Raw genomic sequence first — 24,522 nt, 5'->3', positions numbered from 1 at the left:
ACGTCTCAGGCTCCCTAAAAATTCCGTTTCAGATTCCATTTCCCTGTTTGGAATGATTATGACAAATACTTCGTTCCTGATTTTTACTTGCACGTAGCCAAGAAGCCCAAAGAAAGATAGACCGCTTGCATTGGATCTCACAAAGACTACAGTAATGTCTGAGAGATTTGACAAAAGAAACAACAGTATGAAAAAACTTTAAGAGAACAAGAACATCTTGGACTGACTTCCATGGCCATGGAAGTTGTTGGAACTTTGATTATATTCAGAATAGATACACTCACTTTAAAGATTATGTACATTCCAAAAAGGACTTGCCCTGGCTATTCGCTCATGCTGTTCATACCTAGACAATGTACATACCAAGCACAAAGCCACTTGCACTGCACCAACTCAGGCCCAGCACAATAAGTACATTAAAGTCAAAATTTGGTAATTAGTGCTAAGATAGACTCTCATTGACAGCGTTACCGTCTTGCTCTAAATGGGGAAATGGGGTATTAATCAGAGCAAACCCAAGTGACATTTGTTTTAGTAAATGCTACATAATTTACAGAACCAATTTGTGCATTTCAACAAATGGTTATGATGCTGACTGGTGTCGTGAATGTCCTTTCGCTGCATCCCTTCCCGTTTGTGAAAGGATATCATAATTCATGTAGGCAAGTTGTGATGCATTCTGTGGTGATAAAGACACAATGCAGTTAGAAACTCCAGACTCATAAGCAAGCAAACCTAATATGCTAGTCTTGTGAATAAAAAAGTGTCCTTAAAAAATGGCTGAGCCCAAGATCCTGTACCTTGAAAGAGAAATTATTAAAAGTGCGTTCGACTGACGGGCTTCTTTGGAAGTCAGCAAGATCCCCACAGTCATCCTCCTGTTAAATCCATATAAAACAAGTCATTTTAAAACTGGACACAGCGCACCCCCCCCCCCCCCCCCCACAAACACACACACACCAAAAAAAGTGGAAAACTCTGGCTGAGATGCAATCAAGTGCCTAGAGAGAAGTGTCAAGCTCCCCCTGTGCTGAAAACATAGTGCTCCTAAGTGAAATCACACTAAAACGTCATCTCCACCATAAGAGTGGACCCAACTTTGCTTGGCATATTTCCTACTCAAGTAATGGTACTTGCAACAACATGAAGCACACAAGTAGGACCAAGAACCCCCATCGTACTCGGTCGTTGTGACCCCACAAAACCATGGACCCACTTTATCCAGTATACAGATTTAGCAAGGTATTGAAGCTCTGCTGGGTTTAATGGCAGAACTACGAGTTGCAAGAACTTGCAATAAGGCTCTCTGAGTAAAGGATGCAGTTCATTGCCATGTGAGCCAATATACATTTGCAAACATAGAGGGAAAAAAAAATATTGGCTCAGACAAGGCCGTTGATCTTGATGAGGTCAAAGCACGCCTCCAAGAGAATGTCAAGGAAGGATTTGAGGTCGATCCATATCTTGCATGGAATGAAACCAGTGATGACATGGATCTGGTACCAAGTTCCAAAGCCTCAAAGCTTGATGCTGCACCAGTTATTTGACATGGCCACCACTATAATGACAATAACGCATTTAGTTTTTTGGTTTTCATTTACTTTGTTTACGTTCTACACTAGGACCTGCCTCTTTGCTGTAGTGCAACTTCCAGGCTGGGTAGTGTGAAAAGCACACTGGATACGCAAAAGGTGGAGAGAGGAAAGTCCCTGTTTGCAGAATGGGCTGGGATAACAGGGCAGGGTGCAGATGCATTAGGTGTAGGAGAGTATAGTTCTACCATCCCTACCTGTCAGTTAGTTTAAGAAGCAAATATCAAGGTACTCTCTTCAAGGAAGACTTTAAAGCCAGCACCGACAACAAGTTACAGTTTACATACCCCTTCGTTCAGTATTGCCTTCATAGAATTAGAGCTTGAACAACTTGTTGAGCAATCACTGGAATCCCCAAATCGTGGTGACGAGTTTGCATAACCTTCAAGATGCCTAGATGTGAAATAACTTGTATCCTCCACACTTTCAGGACTCGGAACAAAGGCAGCCTGCACAAACAGGAGGGGAAAAAGAATAAGACACGAACCCCGTGAAAATGGAAACGTAAAGGGCGGCTTTAATGGAAAACAGCACATCAGCAAGGGAGATGCAAAATAACGGGGAGGAGGAAAAGGGAGAGGAGAAACACTCGGAAATGAAAGGAATCTGTAAAAAGAAAGAACAAAAGAAAGGCTAATATCACGCTGAAATTGGGGGCTTTAATGGCCATGCATCCAGATATGGAATGACCCAAGGAACCCCGGGGATGTTTCAACCCAGAGGTGCCACGTTTCAGCGATTCCCCATAACTATGATGCATACCAACGCAGTGCTCTCTCAAATCACACTTTAAAAGGCTGCTCAGCAACAATAAGAGAAAAAAAAAGGCTAAGTGTCAACCTTTTGTCTAGCTAGATTGTCCCAGCATGTGTCCTTAAAGAACGGATGACTTTTTACCTACACAATCAAAACAGCAGCTTAAGTATAATGTGAAGTTTCCATTCTAATCACAACAGCCAACACCAACGTCCAAGAGAGTACCAGTACCTCAGGGGCCCCTTTCGCTCCCAATCGCTGATTAGGATCTTCCGTAAGAAGTCTGCAGAAAAATAAGGGTAGTGATAGTCATTATTTCTGGCAGGCATGCTAGTTTTCGTTTTCTTTTTTGGTGCAGGAACTTTTTGCAATCAAACCCCAAACTGTCGTAAAACTCATAGTGGCAGTGCTAGGTGTGAACATGGGCTTTATTAGGGGCACTTTTTACCTTCTATATTGAAGGGTTTTTCGCCCCCGACCATCCCATGTGAAAGGACACCATAACAACAACATTTTATTATTGTGCCTTGTAGTCAAACCCCGAATTGTAGTAAAACTCATAGTGGTAGTGCTAGGTGTGAACATGGGCTTTATAAGGGGCACTTATTACCTTCTATATTGAAGGGTTTTTCCCCCTTGACCACCCGGTGTGACCATAACAACAACATTTTATTATTAAGCCTTCTACGTGTTGTACACAACCTTATCATTCTAATACATTTCAGCATCGTGTTGCTCTCCCACCTCTCTCTCTCTAATCACATGGATGTATCTGATTAGTCCTATATAGGTCACATGTGGCCTCTAAAGGACGTTAATATAGTTTTCTCTCTCTCTCTCTCTCTCTCTCTCTCTCTCTCTCTCTCTCTCTCTCTCTCTCTCTCTCGTTTTCTACCCCCATTTCCTACACATTAGAGTTAAGCCTAACCCAACAATGGTATCACAACCCAGGTTCAACCTGCCTTGTCTACCCCGAATTTTTTGGGTACATCCTTGTGATCCCGTACATATCCGTACAGCCTCGCAAGCCCATACCTGTCTGTCTTGTCGTGTGACATCAGCCACCACCACCGTACAAGTCGTCACTGCCATGTCATCAGCACCGTACAACCTATACAGTTTTTCTCCATACCTCCACATCATCACTATCGTACTTGCTTCTATACCGACACCTATATCTACAGCTGTAAACCCTCTGTACCACCTATACCTGCCCATACATCCTGCACCAATTGTACCTGCACATTTCAGCATTTGGGGGTTTCTGCAAAATCAAAGCAAACTCATCGAATTGGTAACAAATAACTCATTACCCTACACCATTTTGCTACAAGTCAAGTATTTGGTTTATTGTCAAGGAGCACATACATTGCAAGTGTGATAGCATATTTGCAGTGATTTTTGCATTTATGCATTTGCAGCATGCAAGGGATATATTTGGGGTTTTGGCACAGGAGGACAAGCTTGACGGGAACAATAACTCCCTCTGGAGCTTCATGGTTAAGAATCTGTTGGTGGCCAAGGGCCTATGGGGTTTTCTGTGCGGGGATGACACCCGTCCAAACATTGCACCTGTCACACCTCAACAAGGTGCTGGGCAAGGTGCTCAGCAAGCTAAAGCTCAACTTGTAGCACCCTCACATGAGCAAAGAAGATGGGATGCAAGAGATGCACACGCTATGTCTTTCGCTAGGGTTGCATACCTAAAAAGGGAACTTAATGGGTTACACATGAACGAGGGGGACTCTATGTCAGATCACTTGATGAAGATCTAGGATCTTTGAAATCCACTACTGAATATTGATGAAGTGATTCCGGACATCCAACTTGTGTCGACCACTTTGAACTCTTCGCCAAGGACATACTTGGCTTTCCACATGTCGCTCAACCTACCCATGAGGAGAAACCCTAACCCACTCACATTCCAAGAATTGTTGGGGCTTCTTTTGCAAGAAGAGCAGACTAGGAAAAATATATATATACCTAGATAAATCCAAGAACATGCCCAAATTCACCTTTTAGGAACGTGCATGTTATATACTCGTGGTAGTCAACCCACAAGACTATATAACTATCAACTCCATTATGCATAGTATGGACTAGATACTACGACATCCCCACTAACATCATCAATGCCCAATAGTGGGTGTAGAACTATGTATCAAGATACGCTCTCACACACGCACTCCACACACACACACACACACACACACATAAGAGCATATATTCACACAAAGCCCTTTGTACTGAGTTTCTATCAAACCTCCGAAGATGCAGGGCAGACTCAGCCATAATGAAGCCTAGCACTAAGGGAAGCAGCAAATAGAAAGAATTAGTACAGCAAATAAGTAGTTGATAGGGCAAATGCACTGCTAAAGATAGAAAGAATGAGCACAATATCAACTAGCCGCAACTCGGACGAAAAATATGTTTGTTGGTAGGCATGGCCACGACCAAGCTTTTGTGGCAAATAGCAAGGGCAAAGGCGAATCACGTGACTATCAACCTGGGGTTGATTCCAGACAACCATCAAAACAAAGAAAAGGATGATGCAAGCAAGCCCAAGAAAAAGGCCAAGTGTCACTATTGCAACAAGCCAAGGCATGTCACTAATGAATATAGAAAAACAATTGCCAAGGAGAAGAAGAAAGAGTCCAAGGCATTACACTGATGAATCTATAAAAAGACTTGCCAAGGAGAAGAAAGAGTCTAGTATGTCAGTTGCAAACTCCTCGGCTTCTAATGCAAGTAAGGATGATGCATCTGCAAACTTTGTACAAGAGGATTGGGGCTTTCTTGTTTGCACCTACGATGCCTCCAAGGAGAACATGTCTCTTAGTGTTAATGAGATTGAGAGGTTGTATGGTACTTTGATAGCGGTGTCTCTAGGCATATCACCTCGAGGAGGGATTTTCTTACTGAACTAGGGGTTGTCCAAGAGGGAAAAAGAGCCTCAGGTGCTCATAACTCTTCTTATCCCGTGAAGGGAGTTGGTGGGATCGAGCTCACAACAGCAAAAGGGTTGGATCTATGCCTTCCTGATGTGATGTACGTTCCAAGCATAGTTGCAAATAAATGCGTATGCAAGCTGAAGCAAACATTTACAAACGTTGGAAGCAAACACGTTTGTTGTACACAGTTCATACTTGCTTTTTTTCCCAGTTCATACTTGCTTTTTTTCCCATTTAAAAATTTGGGTTTTTTCCTGAACTTATAAGGTCCAAAACGTCACGAAAAGGGACATGCATGGGTTTTAAGTACTTTGATTTTACTTTTTATTTGCGTACGCTACGTGGATGGAGATTTGAGTTTGACGATAACGAGTACTTGCTCCTGCACATCCACCCCTTCACGCTCCAAGTACAAACTACGTATTGCGCAAGCCTCAAGACTTCGAAGTTCACACCCTGTCATCGTGTGCAATGTGCATTGTGAGCATTGGGCACTCAAAAAAATTTGGTGCTGAAATCTGGCCTGAAATCTTCCCATAATTGCCTCATCCACGCTCAAAGTTCACACTGCTGTTTTTTGTGCTAACTGGCAGCTTGCACATTGTTCAGTGTTAGGTTTCAACAGCACACTTCAAAGTTCACACCGTGGCATTGTGTACAATGTGCATTGTGAGCATTGGGCACTCAAAAGAATTTGGTGCTGAAATCTGGCCTGAAATCTTCCCATGATTGAATAATTTTTTCCCAATTTCATAAAAACCCCCAAATTTTTATACATTTGTATCAAATTTAGAGCATTTAGCTCAAAAATTGTTAGCAAAATAAAAAACCCCAAATTTGACAGGTCATTCCGGTCCAATTTGGGGCTCCTTTTAAAAAAATCATAAAAAATGATAGTGCACACTATTACATTAAGGCATCTAACCAAGAAATTGATAGCCAAAAAAGCCCCAAATTTGGCAGAGCCACGCTTTGTCAAATTTGGGGCTTTTTTATTGCTATCAATTTCTGAGGAAAAAGCTCTAAATTTGATACAAATGTATCAAGAATTTGGAGGTTTTCATGAAAATGATTTGTTCAATTATAGCCTTACTTTAACACTATTACATTGAGGCATCTAGTCGAGGAATTGATAGCCAAGAAAAGCCCCAAATTTGACAAAGTGAGCTCGCTCAAATTTGGGGCCTTTTTTTTGCTATCAATTTCTGAGGTAAAAGCTCTAAATTTGATACAAATGTATCAAGAATTTGGGTGGGGTTTCATGAAATTGAAACAAATTTGTTCAATTATAGCCTTAATCTAATACTATGCACTATCAATTTTAAATCTATCCATTTGTTTATGACTATTTTAAGAAAAGCCCTAAATTTGACCTTTGTCAAATTTGGGGATTTTTTCAAATGATAAACAAAATTGATGTGTCAACTTTCAAATTGAAAGATTAGAAGAAGCCCCAAATTTTGTTTGTTTATTAATGGCATAATTTGATATTTTTCTTGACCCAAAGGACTTGAATGGGAGCATGTAACCATTGTGCGCAAAATTAGGAAGGGGGATGTTTACTGTCAAATGCAAATATTGTGGCCATCAATGGAATGGGGGGCGTCTGCGCATTCGAGCTCATATCTTATGCATTGTAAGTCATGGAATTGGCAAATGTACAAATGCTCCACAGAATGCAAAAGATGTATGTAGAAGATTGAATGTGGGTGCGGTCTCTACGGATGTGCAGATGATGACATTGATGCTGAGGTGAAGGATTTGGGAGAAGCAGTGGCTTCCTCCAATGAATATTATGTTGCGGGTCCTCCATGTAAGAGACACATAGTGTCTAAAACTAGTCAAGTACAAGGCAAGCTTGCAAATGCTTGGCACCTACAAGCAAGAAGAAATGCAACAATCGCCACTAAGAGGTTCTTTTATGCAAAGGACATTCCTTATTGCAAAGTGAGAAGTTCTTGCCTTTTGGACATGGAGAAAGCAATTGTTGAAGTGCGACCGAGCTTCGAGCCACCGACGTATGAAGCTTTGCGTGTTAAGGAACTAAAGAATGAAGTAAAATGTGTGGAGAAAGATTTGCTTGGTGTACAAGAGAAGTGGATAAAGTATGGCTGCACAATTGTGTGTGACAGCTGGTCAGATACTCGAAAGAGGCCCATAATCAATGTGCTTCCATTGTCTATTCGTGGCAGCGTGTTTTTAAAATCTATGGACACCAGTGGACAGTACAAGTCAGGGAAATACATTTTCAGTATTTTCTAGATGTTGGACCTACAAATGTCGTCCAAGTTTGCATGGAAAATGTATCAAATTGTGTACGAGCTGGGGGAGCTCATCGAACAAGAGTGGCCATCCATCTTCTACACTCGATGCACTTGCCATTGTCTGGAATTGTTGTTTGAGGACATTGGCAATTTGAGTTGGGTTGCCTCTGTGCTTGATAAAGGAAAGAAGATAGTGAGTTTCATAACCACGAAACCGAAAGCTTTGGCTATGTTAAGAACTCACAGCAAAAAGGAGCTTTTGAAGCCAGTGGACACACGATTTGCATATTGTTTCATAGTGCTTGCAAACTTGCTAGATGAAAGAGTGTACAATGGCTTGCAAAAGCTGGTCTGGAGTGATGAATGGGTCAGATGGAAGAAAAAAAGCACTATAAAAGGTAAGGAAGTCACAACATTGTATTGGGAAGTGGCTTCTGGCAAGAGGCAAAGCTCATTGTAAAGCTTTGTGCCCCAATTCTAAAGATTCTCTGCTTGGCAGATAGAGACAGAGGAACTATGGGGCTGATTTATGAGCTAACAGATCAGAGTTATATATATATATATATATATATATATATATATATATATATATATATATATATATAGAGAGAGAGAGAGAGAGAGAGAGAGAGAGAAGATAGAGAGCATGGAGGGCAGAGATGCTGACAAACTTAGTGAGTTCAAGGACCTTTGTGCTGGCCGTTGGGACATCATGCACTCTCCTTTGCATGTTGCAGGTTATGTGTTGCATCCTATCTGGAGAAGAAAGAGGCAAGAGTAAGGTCTAGTGGTTCAAGCAGGTTGGATGACACTCATTGAGCGCCATAGTTGTCACGGTACGAAAATACGATACCGTACGGTACGATACCGTACGGGAATATTCGGTACGATATGAAATTTTGGGATACGGTACGATAAAATACGGTTTTTATTTTTTACACTTACAAGCTATGGAGCTTCAAGCTTGAATGTGAGGGAAGGTTGGGAGGGTTGGAGTCTACAGTGCTTAAGAAACCAATACATGGATATGTGTCTCTCCCGGTTGGATCTCCCGATTGTCTCCAAAAAAGAACCTGGATGGGTAATGCAATACCAAAGGTCTCCCAGTGTAGCGTTTATGACTAAGGGACCGTCCTTGCACAAATACAAGGAGTGCATCTAGGGTGATAAGTTTAGGGACTCCTCTCTAGATCAAAATGGCCATGTCCAAATGTTCTCCCTCGTGCATAACTTGAGAAATGTCTAGCCTACCTATACCAGGGATCCCCAAGTGATGTAGCAAGATTCTCTCATCCTACCAATCAAGTGTACACTACCAGTCTACCTCACCAGATTTTTTAGGTCTCTCCACAACCCCATATGGAATACTGAGTGGACACGAAAGTTGCTAAGTATTGCAAGCATTTGGGATCTTCGTAAAGCAGGGTTTCTATTTTTTTTTAGCATTTGGATTTTTTTTTTCAAGGAAAAAAAATCTTTTGGGGAAAAAAAACCCTAACTCGTACCGTACGATATCGTACGAATTCGTACGGTATCGTACCGTACGACTCGTACGTACGAACAAGTTCGTACGCGTACGAGAAACAACTATGTTGAGCGCTATATAAATAGAGATGTGAAGCAGCAGGGCATTTTAATTGATGAGTTGGATGATTACAGGTCACAAAAAAGGGTTCTTTCTCCTGACCTCTTGAGTAGAGGAGAAAAGAATGCATCTACCGTTCAAGTGGTGGGAGGCATTTGGCGCAAGCACACCAAAATTGTAGTAGCTAGCTCTTTGTGTGCTCTCAAAAGGGAGCACGACTTCACCATGTGAGAGAAACTGGACTACTTTTTCTCTTATACATACCAAGAAAAGAAAAAGGCTGAAGCCATCCAAGACCAAGAAGTTGGTGTACAGACACACCAATCTTCGACTCATATCAAAGATCAAGGCTAGAGGATATGCCAAGATGGAGGTGACGTTGGAGATGGTCAACAAGGAGAAGAGGTTGATTGCCTTGCACAGATTGTTGAAGATATGGGTATAGAGAATAACCGTGTAGGATGGTTTGTTCGTGAAGGTCAGGATGGTAATGAGCATGATTGCGAGGCAAATGAGGATGAGGAAGATGCTTCATTGTCCTCTGGCTCCGATGCAGAGGAGGGAAACTAGGATGATGAATGACTCATGAGTCCTTACTCCTATGATTTATCTCAATCCTCTAGACTAGTCTTGAGTGCGCACTCAATAGCTTCTCTTATGATTTATCTTCTCTATGATTGTCTCGTGTAGCATTTGATCCCAAGTTTCAACTTCCAAGCATCAAGACTTTCGACTTTGCGTTTGCACTTCTATAATATGCATTATGAATGTCTCTTTTTAACCATCTATGAAAGTCTCAATATTGCAAGTTGTGATATGTGACTCTTTGGTCTCTATAATGTACACAGTTTGAATTTTTTAAGTATAGGTCTTTAACATTTGTTAGTGTCATGACTCACTTTTAATATTCATGTGACTCGTCGTGGTATGAACTTTTTTATGCATAAAACATATGGTCGCATATGAAACTTCACTAGGGATTGATTCATACGTTTTGTGCACTATCATACTCAATGACAAATGGTTGTATGCGCCATACGTTCGCAACTATGGTTCAAGGGAAAGAGAAGAATCTCTTATTCATTTCCTCTTCTACTAGAATAGGACTCAATGTCACTTTTGAGGATGACAAATACACAGTTAGAGACCGTGAAACGCACTATGTGATAGTCACTTCAAGGACTTTGTACCATGGGCTATATGATCTTGATAGGGATGAGAAGAAGATGCATGATGCATGTATGATGACTACCACTACTACTGCCATGCAAGAGGCAGAGTTATGGCATGCACGCTTTGGGCATCTACATTTACCTAGGGATTTGTAAGCCCAACGGAGCGTGTAGTGACAGATGCAACCACGTATACAAGAGAAAGATATAGAGAGAGAGAAGGGAAAGAGAGGGATGGGAATAGGTGATTTACACAGTACACCACACTTAGCGGGGAACAGGCCCCGCCCCCTCTTCAAGAATTTATTTCAGGAACAATCCACAGGCTTTTCCAAGCCAGGACCAATACAACAAATGAATACAATATCAAACAAAATGTCGATGTCGAGATCGGGCCGAGGTCGATGTCGAAGCACAAGATAGTTGATGACAAGCTCACCACAAGGATGACCCACAAGAGGCTTACACCGGGCTAGTACCAAAATCCAATGAATCCAACTGATGTTCCCAAGTATCCACAAAAAGCTCTTTGTTCTCAATCAATCCAGACAAGGTAATCCCAAAATTCTTCCTCATTGAGGAGATGATAACACTAGTACAATAGATGTATGAGTGATGCTTCTGGTATCAAACAATGCTCTCTCCGGCAGCAATAGGAGGCCGTGCTGCTTATGGTAGAAGGTGGCACACCAAGAAGCGAAACTGCGGCAGGGCAGAGACTGCGTAGAGATGGCAGCGCTGGCACCAACAAAGTTTGGAAATAGTAGACTGTACAGAGTGGTTTCTTCTCTTGACAGAGGCAATGATCAAGGTGCAGGCGGTGCTCAACCGAGGCGGCCAAGGAGCACAGAACACAGAACAGCTGAGGAAGGCGCTGCTGACGTACAGGTATTGGTTACAAAGCGAAGACAGCGCAGGTTGCACGTTCGGCAGAGGCAGCACAGGGAGTGGAGGCGGCGCAGGCAGATAGTGACGTTGTGCTGGCAGCGACGAGCAAAAGCATAATCGGCTATAGGTGGTTCAAAGGTGGCGCAACCAGAGGGTGGAGGCAGCGCAACCAGGGATGGAGGCGGCTAGTGGAACCGGTCTATGGACACATAAAGCGGTAATTCATTCACAAATAACCTGGACTTACTCAGACACACAATCACAGAATCCTTGCTCCCTCGCTCAACAGCACATTGGCCCCGAAGTCCGGCGCCCCTTACGGTATTTCTTTATTGTTAAAAAGTTGGAAAATACAAAGCACGAGTGCAACAGAGCACTCTACTTGCACCAGCTGAGTTTTACAAATTCTGGGAGAAATTTGCCAGCATAACTGCACTAAAATTGTTCCATAACATCTCAGAATGAGTCCCAACTGACAGGTTCAATTCCATAGGCATCAAACTACCCAATGGAGTCCAAAACATCACAATTCAGCTTGCTGTAATTTTATGCACAGACCTGTTTTCAGCTCTGTTTTCAGCCCAGATTAACCCTTGTACTGTCCTGGAAGACTTTAACAAAGTCCTACTACATTCTGGCATCAACCGGGCAACATAACAGCCCAAAAACAGCACCTAAACAGTGCTGAAACAGCGTTGTATTGAAGAGGTTATTACCCTCTTCCGTCCCTGCTTTGGTGTAGGAATTAACTACACCGGTTCTTGTTCAAGGAGGCAACCAGCCTCTGCATATAAGCATGAAATTCATACAACTGTACCTGATTTTATCTGATGAGAGCATTACCATAGTCTGCAAGAGTGAGAGAGAGAGAGAGGGAGAGAGAGAGAGAGAGAGAGAGAGAGAGAGAGAGAGACTGTGGGGAGCAAGCTCAACCCTCAATACATGAGTTTCAGGGCAAGGGAGTGCACTACCATAGCTCTTTTCCTGCAACAATCCACCATAATGGCTGCAAATGAGCCTCCTTCAGCCCAAAATCCCACGCTTCCCCCTTCCCAGTGTGGAAAATGCACATAAATTTGACACTTGGCACATTTTTAAGCCTTTTCCACATGCAATCTTCCAAGCTAAAAATCTCCTGACTGGTTCACATTCTCACAATAGTCCTTTGCCAGCTTTTGGTCTCCTTGACATTCTGCACAAACTGACGCGAACACTTTTCAATTCCGACACTGCCCAAAATAGCAGTTCCCTAGATTTTAGGGATGATGTCATCTGCATTCCTTCTGGTCTCCTGACCATCTTTGACCACTACGGTCACTTCAGAATTTGCTTAGAATTCAAGATACATTCACATTTCGGTGACAGCCACTTACTAGTGTAAACCGGCCTATGCCCTCATTCAATGGCCATGTCCTGGACACTGTCATTCATCTTTCAGTGCAATTCTCAGGCTTAGCCAACCACTGGTCCAAAGTCCCATTGGCTGACCCATTCTGACATTGCAATGGCCCAAGCCCTTCCAAGAGATCCCGGGGAGAAACAACAGCAACCAAAGAGAAAGAAAAGAAAAATATATATTTATAAAGAAATGTAAATAAGGAAAACAACGGCAAAAAGTTTCACCTCCCCCTCTTGAAAGAAGCAAGCGACCTCGATTGCAAGTCCACATGCAAACGGATGACACAGGACGATCACAAGATTCCCAGGTGATTAGTGTCATCGCATGTATCTCCTGCCAACGGATGACACGGGGCGATGATAGGAATTCCCACTACCATTTATGCCATCGCAGGTTCAAGCCTTTCAAATACATGTTTCCGGATGCAAAACATGGCGATAGCACATATCTTGTAGATACAACTTCAGGTTCAGACTCTCCTTTCAGCTTCACATCCAGAACATGAGTCTTTGTCCCTATGTACAATTGTGATTTTTCTGTTGAAAGCATCCAACACTGCATGTTTCCTATGAGACCATGGAATTCCCAAGAGGACATCACATGCTTCCAAGGGCATGATATGAAACTCCTCTTGTTCCTGTTCTTCTACTGACATGGCTGGCTGTGACAATGGCTGTGTCCGCTCAGATGACACCCTGGCACCTGTCATCTCTCTACGGTGTCAGCGGGTAGAAGAGGAACTCTCTTCTGCCGGGAGCTTTCCTTTTCCCTTATCTGCCATGCTGTCTACTCAGCCCTCAAAGGAATCCTATATACAAAGAAAGATCTCGTAATCTTTCTCACCTGTAATCAGTTGTACCTCTCTGTGTGTGTCTCTTGTTCACCCAATCCAATCCGTGTCCGGGCTCTTGCAGAAAAGAGGACCCTATCCCGACAATGGAACCCTGGAACCGGTCTATGGACACATAAAGCGGTAATTCATTCACAAATAACCTGGACTTACTCAGACACACAATCACAGAATCCTCGCTCCCTCGCTCAACAGCACATTGGCCCCGAAGTCCGGCGCCCCTTACGGTATTTCTTTATTGTTAAAAAGTTGGAAAATACAAAGCACGAGTGCAACAGAGCACTCTACTTGCACCAGCTGAGTTTCACAAATTTTGGGAGAAATTTGCCAACATAACTGCACTAAAACTGTTCCATAACATCTCAGAATGAGTCCCAACTGACAGGTTCAGTTCCATAGGCATCAAACTACCCAATGGAGTCCAAAACATCACAATTCAGCTTGCTGTAATTTTATGCACAGACCTGTTTTCAGCTCTGTTTTCAGCCCAGATTAACCCTTGTACTGTCCTGGAAGACTTTAACAAAGTCCTACTGCATTCTGGCATCAACCGGGCAACATAACAGCCCAAAAACAGCACCTAAACAGTGCTCAACCCTCAATACATGAGTTGCAGGGCAAGGGAGTGCACTACCATAGCTCTTTTCCTGCAACAATCCACCATAATGGCTGCAAATGAGCCTCCTTCAGCCCAAAATCCCACGCTCCCCCCTTCCTAGTGTGGAAAATGCACATAAATTTGACACTTGGCACATTTTTAAGCCTTTTCCACATGCAATCTTCCAAGCTAAAAATCTCCTGACTGGTTCACACATTCACAATAGTCCTTTGCCAGCTTTTGGTCTCCTTGACATTCTGCACAAACTGACGCGAACACTTTTCAATTCCGACACTGCCCAAAATAGCAGTTCCCTAGATTTTAGGGATGATGTCATCTGCATTCCTTTTGGTCTCCTGACCATCTTTGACCACTACGGTCACTTCAGAATTTGCTTAGAATTCAAGATACATTCACATTTCGGTGGCAGCCACTTACTAGTGTAAACCGGCCTATGCCCTCATTCAGTGGCCATGTCCTGGACACTGTCATTCATCTTTGAGTGCAGTTCTCAGGCTTAGCCAACCACTGATCCAAAGTCCCATTGGCTGACCCATTCTGACATTGCAATGGCCCAAGCCCTTCCAAGAGATCCCGGGGGAAAACAACAGCAACCAAAGAGAAAGAAAAGAAAAATATATATTTACAAAGAAATGTAAATAAGGAAAACAACTGCAAAAAGTTTCACCTCCTGGTGACAGCTGGTTATGCTGGTTGCACAAGGCAAAAGCGGCTGGCGCTAGAGATGCAGGTGGCACACAGCAACAGGCAAAGATGGTGGCGGCGCTGGTGAAAGACTAGCCACTGAGGAGGGCGCTATAGTATGTCGTGGAGGTGGTTGCCGGTGAAGAAGGTAGAGTTAGATGGTCAAAAAGGAGAGGTGGTGATGATAACGTTTCTTTTTAGAATCTTCTTCAAAAACCTCCACGAATACTTCTATGATCCACCAAGAGGATGCATGGTTCTTTAAATACTTGAGAGGATACCTGCTTTTACCATGCTTTTGTTTTATTCTTTAGCTTTTTTTTTATTCCCGTGCTTTTGCTTTAAAAATAGTCAAAGTCCTTGATTTATACTTTTACAACTTTAGGGCCTTGCTTTTTGGCCTTGTAGCTGCTTTTTGAAAAAGCGATTTATAGCTTTTTGACTCAGTTCGACGAGCTCTTTCCAACGGTATCCTCAGCTTTTTGGTCAACAAAACTTGACTTTTGCTTTTTCCTGTTTTTTATCCAAACGAGTGCTTTTTCCAATTCCAACCTTAGGAACCCTGTTTCCAAGTGTCCATCATCCTGTCCATATGTCCGGGCATGAGTTCTATCATGTGAAAAGAGCATAGAGGACCAAATAGTTACAAGATTAGTGTTAGCTGTTTTTGTTATGTTGTCTTTTTTTTCCCATGGTGTGATTCCATGGACACATTGTACACCGTTTCTCTCAAGACGTTAATATATATCCCTCTCTCTCTCTCTCTCTCTCTCTCTCTCTCTCTCTCTCTCTAGTTGAAGATATTATACACATTTGTTGTACCTCAGTAGGAGTATTTTCCTTTCATAGCTGTTTAGGATTTAGGACTTTTTTAGTCCTTTTTGTCTTATTTTTGATAAGACACCATCAGCTGTGTGCTATGTTTTGGTCTCATAGGCCACTTTGGCCTTTCGCAGACGTTAATCTCTCTCTCTCTCTCTCTCTCTCTCTCTTTTCCGCCCCCATTTCCTGCACATTAGGATTAATCCAAACCGAACACAAATGAGGAGGCATTTGCAGAAATGGTGCACTGCTTTCCAAAAAAAAAAGGGGAAAAAGAGAGAGAGAAGGGCGGTGTAATATGTAAAGTAATGTCCAGCAAGTCCCCCAACTCCCATAACTGTCATCGAGAGCTGCCATTGGGACATCTAATACTTATTCCCCTGAAATTGTTTGCATCCAAGGCCTACTGGCCTACTGGCCTACTGCACAACTCGACCTCTTCCTCCAATCGTACTTCTCCCCTCCCCATGTAATGTCCAGAAATTCCCACCTCACGTAACCTTCTTCAAGAGTTGCCATTGAGACATCTAATACTTATTCCCCTGAAATTGTTTGCGTCCAAGGCTACTGGCCTGCACACAACTGCACCTCTTCCTCCCATCATACTTCTCCCCTCCACCGCAGCCCCTCCTCCACCTCTGACTTTCCACCCTGCTTTCCACCTCCCCCTCTTTCTTCACCTGCCACTACTCTCCCTTCTTCCTCTTCCTTGCGCAAGCCCTGTCCCCTCAGATCTGCCCAAATTGTCATGTGCTTGCCTTGAGCATGTACCAAGCCAACAGTGACTTTGAGCTCCTCAAGCCTCGTAGGCATTTAGGGGTGAGGCAACCCTCATGAGACTGTAGCATTTCTAAAGAACAATTCAAAGGTGCGAGCAGCTTGTCATTGCCCTGTTGCTTTATGGAGCTTACATGGTACTTCACTGATTAAGTAGTCTGGATTTGAAAAAGCCCCTAACTTTGCAAGAAGTTAATGCTCTACACCTATACAAGGTGGGCATGAGTGTAATCAGCTTTCTATGAATCTCTTGCTTTATGTATTTTTGATAAGATAGAAAGATAGCCCTTGGTATAAAGCAAAGCTTCTGTAAGGAAGGGTGTAGCTTGTAGGTATACATAGCAGGGGATGTGTGTGTCATTTGTCCCTAAGTGTAACGGAAGTAAAGGATATAGATGCTCAAGTTGAACCCTATGAAGTTGTAGGTATATATTGCATGGGATGTGTATGTCATTTGTCCGTAAGAGTAAACGGAAGTAAAGGATATGGTTGCTCAAGTTGAACCCTGGGAAGTGCCTTGTTTACAGAAAAATCAAGATAATTACAAGCTAAAAGAAAGATTTTGAACAGAAAAGAGAAGAGGTTGGGCTCTTCAAGAGTTCCTACTTCTATGAAGAGGATTTCGGTTGACACATGCGACTCGGAAAGCTGCTTATCTTGATTTCAACATGAGGACAATGAACCTTAGATAAGGGGAGAAAATGTTACGACCCTCGTGCTTAGGCAAGCATCCAAGGATCAAGGCCAAGAATAAATAAAATGCTGGAGGATAAGCACTCCGAAGAAAAGAAAATTTGACGGCAAAAAGGTGCATACTGCCCTGTGACTGTGACCAGGCAAGAAGCTGAGGGATAGTGGGGGGTGCACAAGGGCCAAGAAGGCCAAGTGCGAAAGTGGTACATTATATCCCTATGCCATATTCATTATGCAAGGATTTGTCTCCCTTCATTTTTCAAGCTGGTGACTGGTGGATGCTGGGACCCTGGTTATTTCTTCTTCACCATTGCCACGCCTTGTACCTCGGATCCAGATTCATTACAGGTCCTCATTGTGGCTCGTACTTCCACCCCCTCATATGTACTCTCCCTCATACTTTGATAGAATTGAATCTAAAGTTTCACAAGTACGTCTTCTTCATATTGCTGCAGAATTTTGAAACTCACATAGAAAACCCTCTCTAGTACTTATAAAGAAATCTTTTCTCAGTTCTCTCTCTCCACTTAACCGTCCATTAGTGCATGTTCAGCCATGCTTAGATGTAAGCTCGTAGGCTCTCTTATTTAAATACACAGGAATCTTTTCTCGATTATCTGTCTCCACTGACCATCCATCCGTTGATGTTCAGCTGTAGTCATATGTAAGCTTGTATCCAATCTTCCAAAGACAGCCCTCCAGATCCAAGTAAATAACAATACCCATTGCTAGCCCACAATAGTTGTGCATGCTGGAGTCCTTATTGGTTGGAAAATGAGCCATTTTTGTCAGCAAGGGAGAGTGCATGCAAGAAATGCAGGCATCTCATTCACGTAATAATTAAAAGAACAAATCCCCAAGCACATTATTTCAACATGGAAGCAAAAAAAAACAGCTTACTTGTCAATCAAATCTTTTGCATCATAAGACATGTCCTCTGGAATGCGAGGCCATGGTATTTTCCGATTAAGTATATTGTCAAAAATTATCTGTCATCCAATATAGCAAGAGGTTAACAGGTGCTAAAACAGAGGGCCTGGTGAACTTTGATAACTTCTCAAAAAAAAATGGGTAGTTAAAAAATTAAAACAAACGTGTGCAACTTTAACACGTAAAATCTTGTGTACAATGTGACAATGAAAAGGACAACAAACACTTTGTCCTGTCCTGATCTGTTTTCCAGGAAACCCAAAGCAGCACCATGACCCTTTGCCAGCATCAGTGGCCATTTCAGTAAGGTGGTAGGGGAGACCCAGCACTTGCGCATTACAAGAAAGTGTATAAAGAGGTTTCTGATCTGAATATCGCACCTGGACTTGACATCATGTGTTTTGGTAGTGGGTGCATCAATATTTGTCGTCTCATTCCATGATTTGTATCAGCAAACGTAGCCAGAAGTCTGCACCTACCAGCAGCGGCTTCCCCATCGGTGCTAGCACTGAATGGAATGTGGGAAGACTTAACAACTTTAGGCTACATATAGCCAATGGATCTTGAGGAGTCAAACTTCTGTCTTGGTAGTGGCCCATGGGTGCACCAATGCTTTCCCCATCTGTCCTTTTCCCCTTGATTCCTCACTTGGTGGGGTATCTACTTGAAGCTTTGCACATCAGATTGAGTGGAGATACTTTACTTTGACGCACTTCTGGTAGGTGAGGGTGACTTTGCTGCTTCCTGCTCATAAAATCCTGCCACCGAGCCTCTGGTAGTGGACACAAACTTTAGGCGTGGTTTTTTTCTTTTTTGGGGGATGTGTGGATGTGGGGGTGGGTGGGGGTGTGTGTGTGTGTGTGTGTGTGTGTGTGTACATCTAGAGCGTGTGTGAAGCAGTCGTTGCTGTCATTGTTTTCGCTGCTCCCGTTGCTATCGTTGTTGTCGCTGCTGCTGTTGCTATCGCTGAAGTCGATGCTTCCTGTTGTCCTGCCTTCAACCTTCGTCGTTGCCGTTTCCATCTTCAGTTCCTGCCTTCGCTGCTGCCAGCTTGATTTCGTCTTCTGCTTCTGCTCTTATCTCAGCTCTCGTCAGTTCTTGCTCGCCTGCTGGAGCTTCCCGTCTCCTTCTTCTGCAGGTTTTCTTGCTTTTGCTGGCCTTCGCCAATTTTGTTCATAGCGAAGTCTATGTGTGTGTGTCTCCGCTTGTGTGTTTCATGGAGCCTCCTAATCATGTTTATTCAAGAAGAACAGAAAAAGCTCTTGATGCTTCAAATCGGAAGAGAATTTGATGTTTTGCATAAGGGCTTTCAGCCGAATCAAGCTGCGTGGAATAAGCCTAAAGCCACTTTAAAATGCAAAATTCCCATGCAAATGATTTTGCCCAAGGTCAAGAAATTTTCAGAGGGAACGGTCATACTTTTCTTTCCTGGTGGCAGAATGCCCTCTGCAAATGATATGGCTCCATGGCTGAAAAATCTGTTGGGAGGTTGCTTTGTTGAGGGTGTGTATATAATGCCATAGGTTTTTGAGGTTGTGTTATATTTGACATGATGCATAAACAAGAGTTGTTGGAAAAATACCCTTTATTTTATGGCGAGTAGATGGTTCATGTGCTTCCTTGGACTCCCACCAAGAATTATCAGGCATTGGCTAAGCATCAATACCATGTATGGGTAGAAGTGATGGACTTTCCAATAGTTTTTAGTGATACTTTGCCAATTCTGGCCAAAGAATTGGGTGCAATGATATGGCCCCCACCTATAACGGGAAGCCGTAATAGATTTTGCATACTATGGGACATTGATAAACCCACCCCGGATTCTATAAGTTAGGAAATAGAGAAGGTGCATATAGGTAAAAAATATTTTGAGCTGAAATCGGGTGAGCATGCTTCACATGTCACAAGTTTGGACACTTGGCCACCAAATGTCCAACCTTGAAAATGCAAGCACCTCCGCCTCCAATTGTTCTATCAAAAACCATTACCCAAAAGCCTCCTCCCAATAGGATGTCTAATCCTCTGTCAAGTTCGACTGTAAGCATAGGTAGGTGTAGACACTTGAGGCAAAACTGTACAACAATTGAACGACCTAAGCCAACTCAAAAATCCTCTCTAAACAAGGATAAAAATGTGCCAGATGTAGATGGATGACAAACTTCAAATGCGCGTACAGTAGTCACTGTTAAACCTCGACCATTGCAATCTCGCACACAGACAAAATCCACAACACCTCAGGGTAGAGCCGAGGGGGAAGGTTTTTGGGCTCAAGTGGTTAAAGGAGGAATGCTGAAATTCTAAGATTTGCAAGATGCTATTGATATGGCCTGCACTTGACAGGCTCATATATCTACTCCCTTCATCATTATAATCAATGTCACAATAAAATGCATGTCATATAATGTACAAGGTTTGAATAATCCAAGAACTTGGAGACTAGTTTGGGATTATGTATATAGAATGAAACCGGATATAGTGTATTTGCACACACATAATCAGCGTGATCTACCTGGGCAAACCGATTTTTTCCATGGTTATGATATATATAATGCTGGAAACCATACTTTTTCTGAAGTTTGTATGCTTGTGAGACATGAATTACAGCCAATGGTAGCTTACAATGATCCAGATGGTCGTCTTATCGTTGTACAGTGCCTAGTGAATGGAATGGTTTATGAATGTGGATCGGTTTATGCTCCATCAATTTCAACACGAAGTGCTAGACTCTGACAGAAACTATTACAATATCCATGGTTGGCAAATGCATTTTTATTAACAACTCGCCACATGACAACACCAAAGGTGTCCCGCATATGATTGGAGCTAAAAAGATGTCATGGAAAAATGCAATGATATCAACCAAATGTGATGGATATGTGGAAAGAAACATGTGCAAACAAGAAAGGCTTTACATTCCATCATAATGTGTTTACTGAATACCGAGCTAGACTAGATCGCTAGTAGTCTTTGAATGATGATCACTCTGATCCTATTACCTGTCGTATGTGGGTTGATTATTTATTACAGCTTTCATATCATGCTCCTCTATGGATGGGTCTCTATTTTGGTACTCCAATTGCTAATGAGAAATTGCCAGTAAAGAGGCTATGTTTAATAAACAATAGCTATCTCACTCACCCTCTGTTTCACAATATGGTGGGTGATACTGTTGCAAAGATTTGCAAGGATATTGATGTTGCTTGGTACCGTTTTGGTGTTCGCATGCAAGGAGTTATCACTGATTATGGAAAATGTTACTTAGGGGAAGAGAGAGAATTTCTAGGCTGAAAAGACAATTGTAAGTTCTTGTAGAGCTCACCCATATTTGTATGTTATCCCCTCAAGAAGAAGAAAGAATGCATTATGCTAAGCACGAGCTAGAAAGAAATGATCAAAGAAAGTTGGAAAAGTGGCAGATCCAATCGCGACAAAAACCATTGTTGGATAAGAGATGCTCCTCAAAAGCTTTCTTCAAAAGCTTGCACACATCAAGACGAAAGGAATGCATTTCAAGACTGCAAAGGACAAATGGTCAATGGACACATAATATCATGCAATTAGAACAAGAATGTGTGACTACAGGCCATATAGTTTGTAGAGATGTTTGATAAAGAGCCTAGCGAGCTCAGATGTTTTCACATCTTTTTTGTTGGAAAAAACTTTGTCAACCTGTTTACTCTGAAGAAGAGTTTTCCTCCACGAAAACAATTCAGAAAGTTGTAAACAAGTGTCTGTGTGTAATCTTTTATGGTCATCTACGCCTGTGACTTCCCTAAGTACTACAACAAGGAAAGCAAGACACACAACACATATTTTCCTTGGGTACTACGCCCAAGGAAACATGCAACACTCGTGTTTCATTTGGAACACCAAACCATAGTTGCCACTTGCAACTATGAAAGATGTCAATAAAACACAAATTGCTACTAAGGCATCGAATAACATCATGCATTTAATATACGCTAGAAGTTCTCAAATCCTCAAGAACTTCCTAATGAATGTGCTCTGACATTCAAGGAATTCCTTTGCATGTTCTACGATATCAAAGATGTTTTTCCTTGTGGTTAGAAACAACATGGACTTTAATTCAATAAATTTGCGCAACTGTTACAAGTCTTTAGCAAATTGTTCTATAATGTGGTAAAGTTCAATTGATTACACATCTTGCAACGAAGATGATTTCCACAGAGACAGCATCTATGTGATGTATAGTGTCTACGCACTACTAGAAAATCAAGAGTAACGTGCACCAATGAGAGTAACACTCCTAGCCTGCAATACATGCCTATCCACATGTCTACTCCTGCAACCACTTTGGTTGCTTGGCAATACATATCTATGTCTCTACGGCCAACCATGTCTCTACGGACATGTTTATGGGCTATCTATGGTCACATCCAAAAGCTAATAGCACCATCCAGACACCCCTCTACAAATGTGGTCTCATTGGACACCTCTACTAGGTGAAACAATATCGTAAACCATTTCAACTATGGGAAATGATTTACTCCTAGCCCACGAGTAGATACATGCCTATCCACATGTCTACTCCTACAACCACTTCGTTGGCTTGGCAATACATATCTATGTCTCTACAACCAACCATGTCTCTATGGACATGTTTATGGGCTATCTATGGTCACATCCAAAAGCTAATAGCACCATCCAGACACACCTCTACAAGTGTGGTCTCATTGGACACCTCTACTAGGTGAAATGATATCGTAGACCATTTCAACTATGGGAAATGATTTACTATAAAGCAATAAATGAGAAATTATTTATCGCTTACCCAATCTATATATACATATGCTACGATATGTGAATTAGGTATGCCTCCAACACACCTTACACTGATAGATAAACAAAATCAATCTCTATACTTTGAAACTGATTTGACATGAATAACACAACATCCAATTTGTGTTGAATACCAATACGAAGTCTGACGTATAACAAATCTTTGTTGCCTTCCAATAACAGTGGCAATGCAGTAGCTACCCGTAAGTGGCAATATACTACCCAATTGTAACCGATGCATAGTTGCATTCCGTACCCGTACTCATCCGATGAGTACCTTCAGTACTTTCCGTACCACTCCATACGTACCGTACCTCGTACGGATAAGGTCTTCATACCAAATATGAGGTTCAATGTACAACACTTTTTTGGCCCGTTTTTTAATTATTTTAGTCAGTGGTCATTGCTTAGTAGTTAATAGATTAGTAAAAAATGTGAACGTACTTAAGCACTCCTCAATACATAACCCCGGAACAGCACTCACTCTTCTTCTCATAGAAACCTCAGCTAATCTCTCCGGATTAGCACACCTTTCTAATGAGGGAGGCGATGATTGATGGAAAGTGTGCACACATACAGCAATATAATGCCTGAGTATAGCAAATGATCAAGATAACTGCTGAGCACTCCATGCTAGCATCAAGATCAAGTTCTCCATAGTGTAATCACTCTAGATTATCACAAAGTCTACTGCGATTTGTCTCTAATCTCTCCGGATCAGCTCGAAACCTGGAGTTTTCTTTGAACCATCATGTTCAACCTTAAAACTCTAATATCCATGTCAAGAGATGCATCTGATCACTCCGGATCAGCATCCTACTTGACATAGTAGACAACCACCAATGGTCAATCAAAGAACATAGATTGTCCACACATAATCTATGTAGTGACTACGAACCACAAAATCAAAATCCAAGAAAGTCCATTTGTAGTGTTTGCGTTGGTGTCCTATACCACCAAGGTCACAAGAGTTTGCGTAGAGCATTTGACGTCCCATACCGTCAAATGATCACACTAACTGCCATGACACAAAAATTGAATCTTCTTGCTTTCAATCAAATGATTCCACATCCTTAAAAACCCAAGTGTGATGCAAAACATCATCAAATAAAGTATAAGGAACAACTTGTTTTATAGCATGTGTTCACCATTGAGGAGATTCAAAATCACCCCAGAATTCTACAACACTCACTACGAAGTATGCACATAGAATTAATTCGATAAACCTTGCGCTACTTGTAACCCCAACCACTTGGATTTCAAATTCTACGGTATTACAAGGCAAAAATGAGAAAAATCACAGCTAATAATCCCCCAGATAGCATACCATGTCATATATTCTCCTGATTTATCGACAGATGGATTGTACCCATATTCCACGTAACTAGAGTAACTACATACTCAAACTTAAACGTGGTGAACAACAAACAAGAATCTTTCATAGTAGGGCTTTACATACTCAAAGTCTATTGATTCCAAGCTCGGGATTTCTACGAACTCCCTTGACTCTGAGCATGGGATTACTACGAATCCCGTTAAAAGGGAAAAAGGCTTTTCGCTCTTTATCTTTTTATAAATGGGGTCAAAACCCAAACCATACATATTTGCAACCAAAGATTTTCTTCTACTGGTGTGTTAGGATTCATGCAAAAGGCACACGTCTCTACGGATAGCGCACAAATGCTTGCATCTCTACAAACCAAGCTAACAACACTCTGGTTGTTAAATAGCATAACCATG

The 24,522-nt window shown here is 42.1% G+C and overlaps 1 protein-coding gene across 8 annotated transcripts in view; it reads right to left on the bottom strand.

Annotated features, from left to right (window-relative positions):
- Positions 1–217: 217 nt before the first annotated feature.
- The window catches only part of LOC147640627 (putative serine/threonine protein kinase IREH1), a 60,783-nt gene continuing 36,478 nt past the window's right edge, over positions 218–24,522 (bottom strand). For 7 of the 8 annotated variants that reach the window (XM_086813687.1, XM_086813637.1, XM_086813628.1 and 4 more), the window contains 6 exons: positions 17,953–18,041; positions 2,580–2,631; positions 2,433–2,489; positions 1,880–2,041; positions 801–878; positions 218–679 (listed from right to left, as the gene is read on the bottom strand). In XM_086813687.1, the coding sequence (XP_086669813.1) occupies positions 584–679; positions 801–878; positions 1,880–2,041; positions 2,433–2,489; positions 2,580–2,631; positions 17,953–18,041 (534 nt within the window). In that variant the 3' untranslated portion in view covers positions 218–583. Of the gene's footprint in view, positions 680–800; positions 879–1,879; positions 2,042–2,432; positions 2,490–2,579; positions 2,632–3,201; positions 3,613–17,952; positions 18,042–24,522 lie in introns of those variants that run through there. The other variant, XM_086813677.1, reaches the window with a different exon arrangement.

This window comes from Cibotium barometz, chromosome 2 (assembly GCF_041138505.1).
Source record: "Cibotium barometz isolate CiBa-2024 chromosome 2, ASM4113850v1, whole genome shotgun sequence".
In the NCBI taxonomy this organism is placed as follows: domain Eukaryota; kingdom Viridiplantae; phylum Streptophyta; class Polypodiopsida; order Cyatheales; family Cibotiaceae; genus Cibotium; species Cibotium barometz.
The sequence above is the reverse complement of the archived record's forward strand: the minus strand, read 5'-3'. Positions and strand labels throughout refer to the sequence as shown.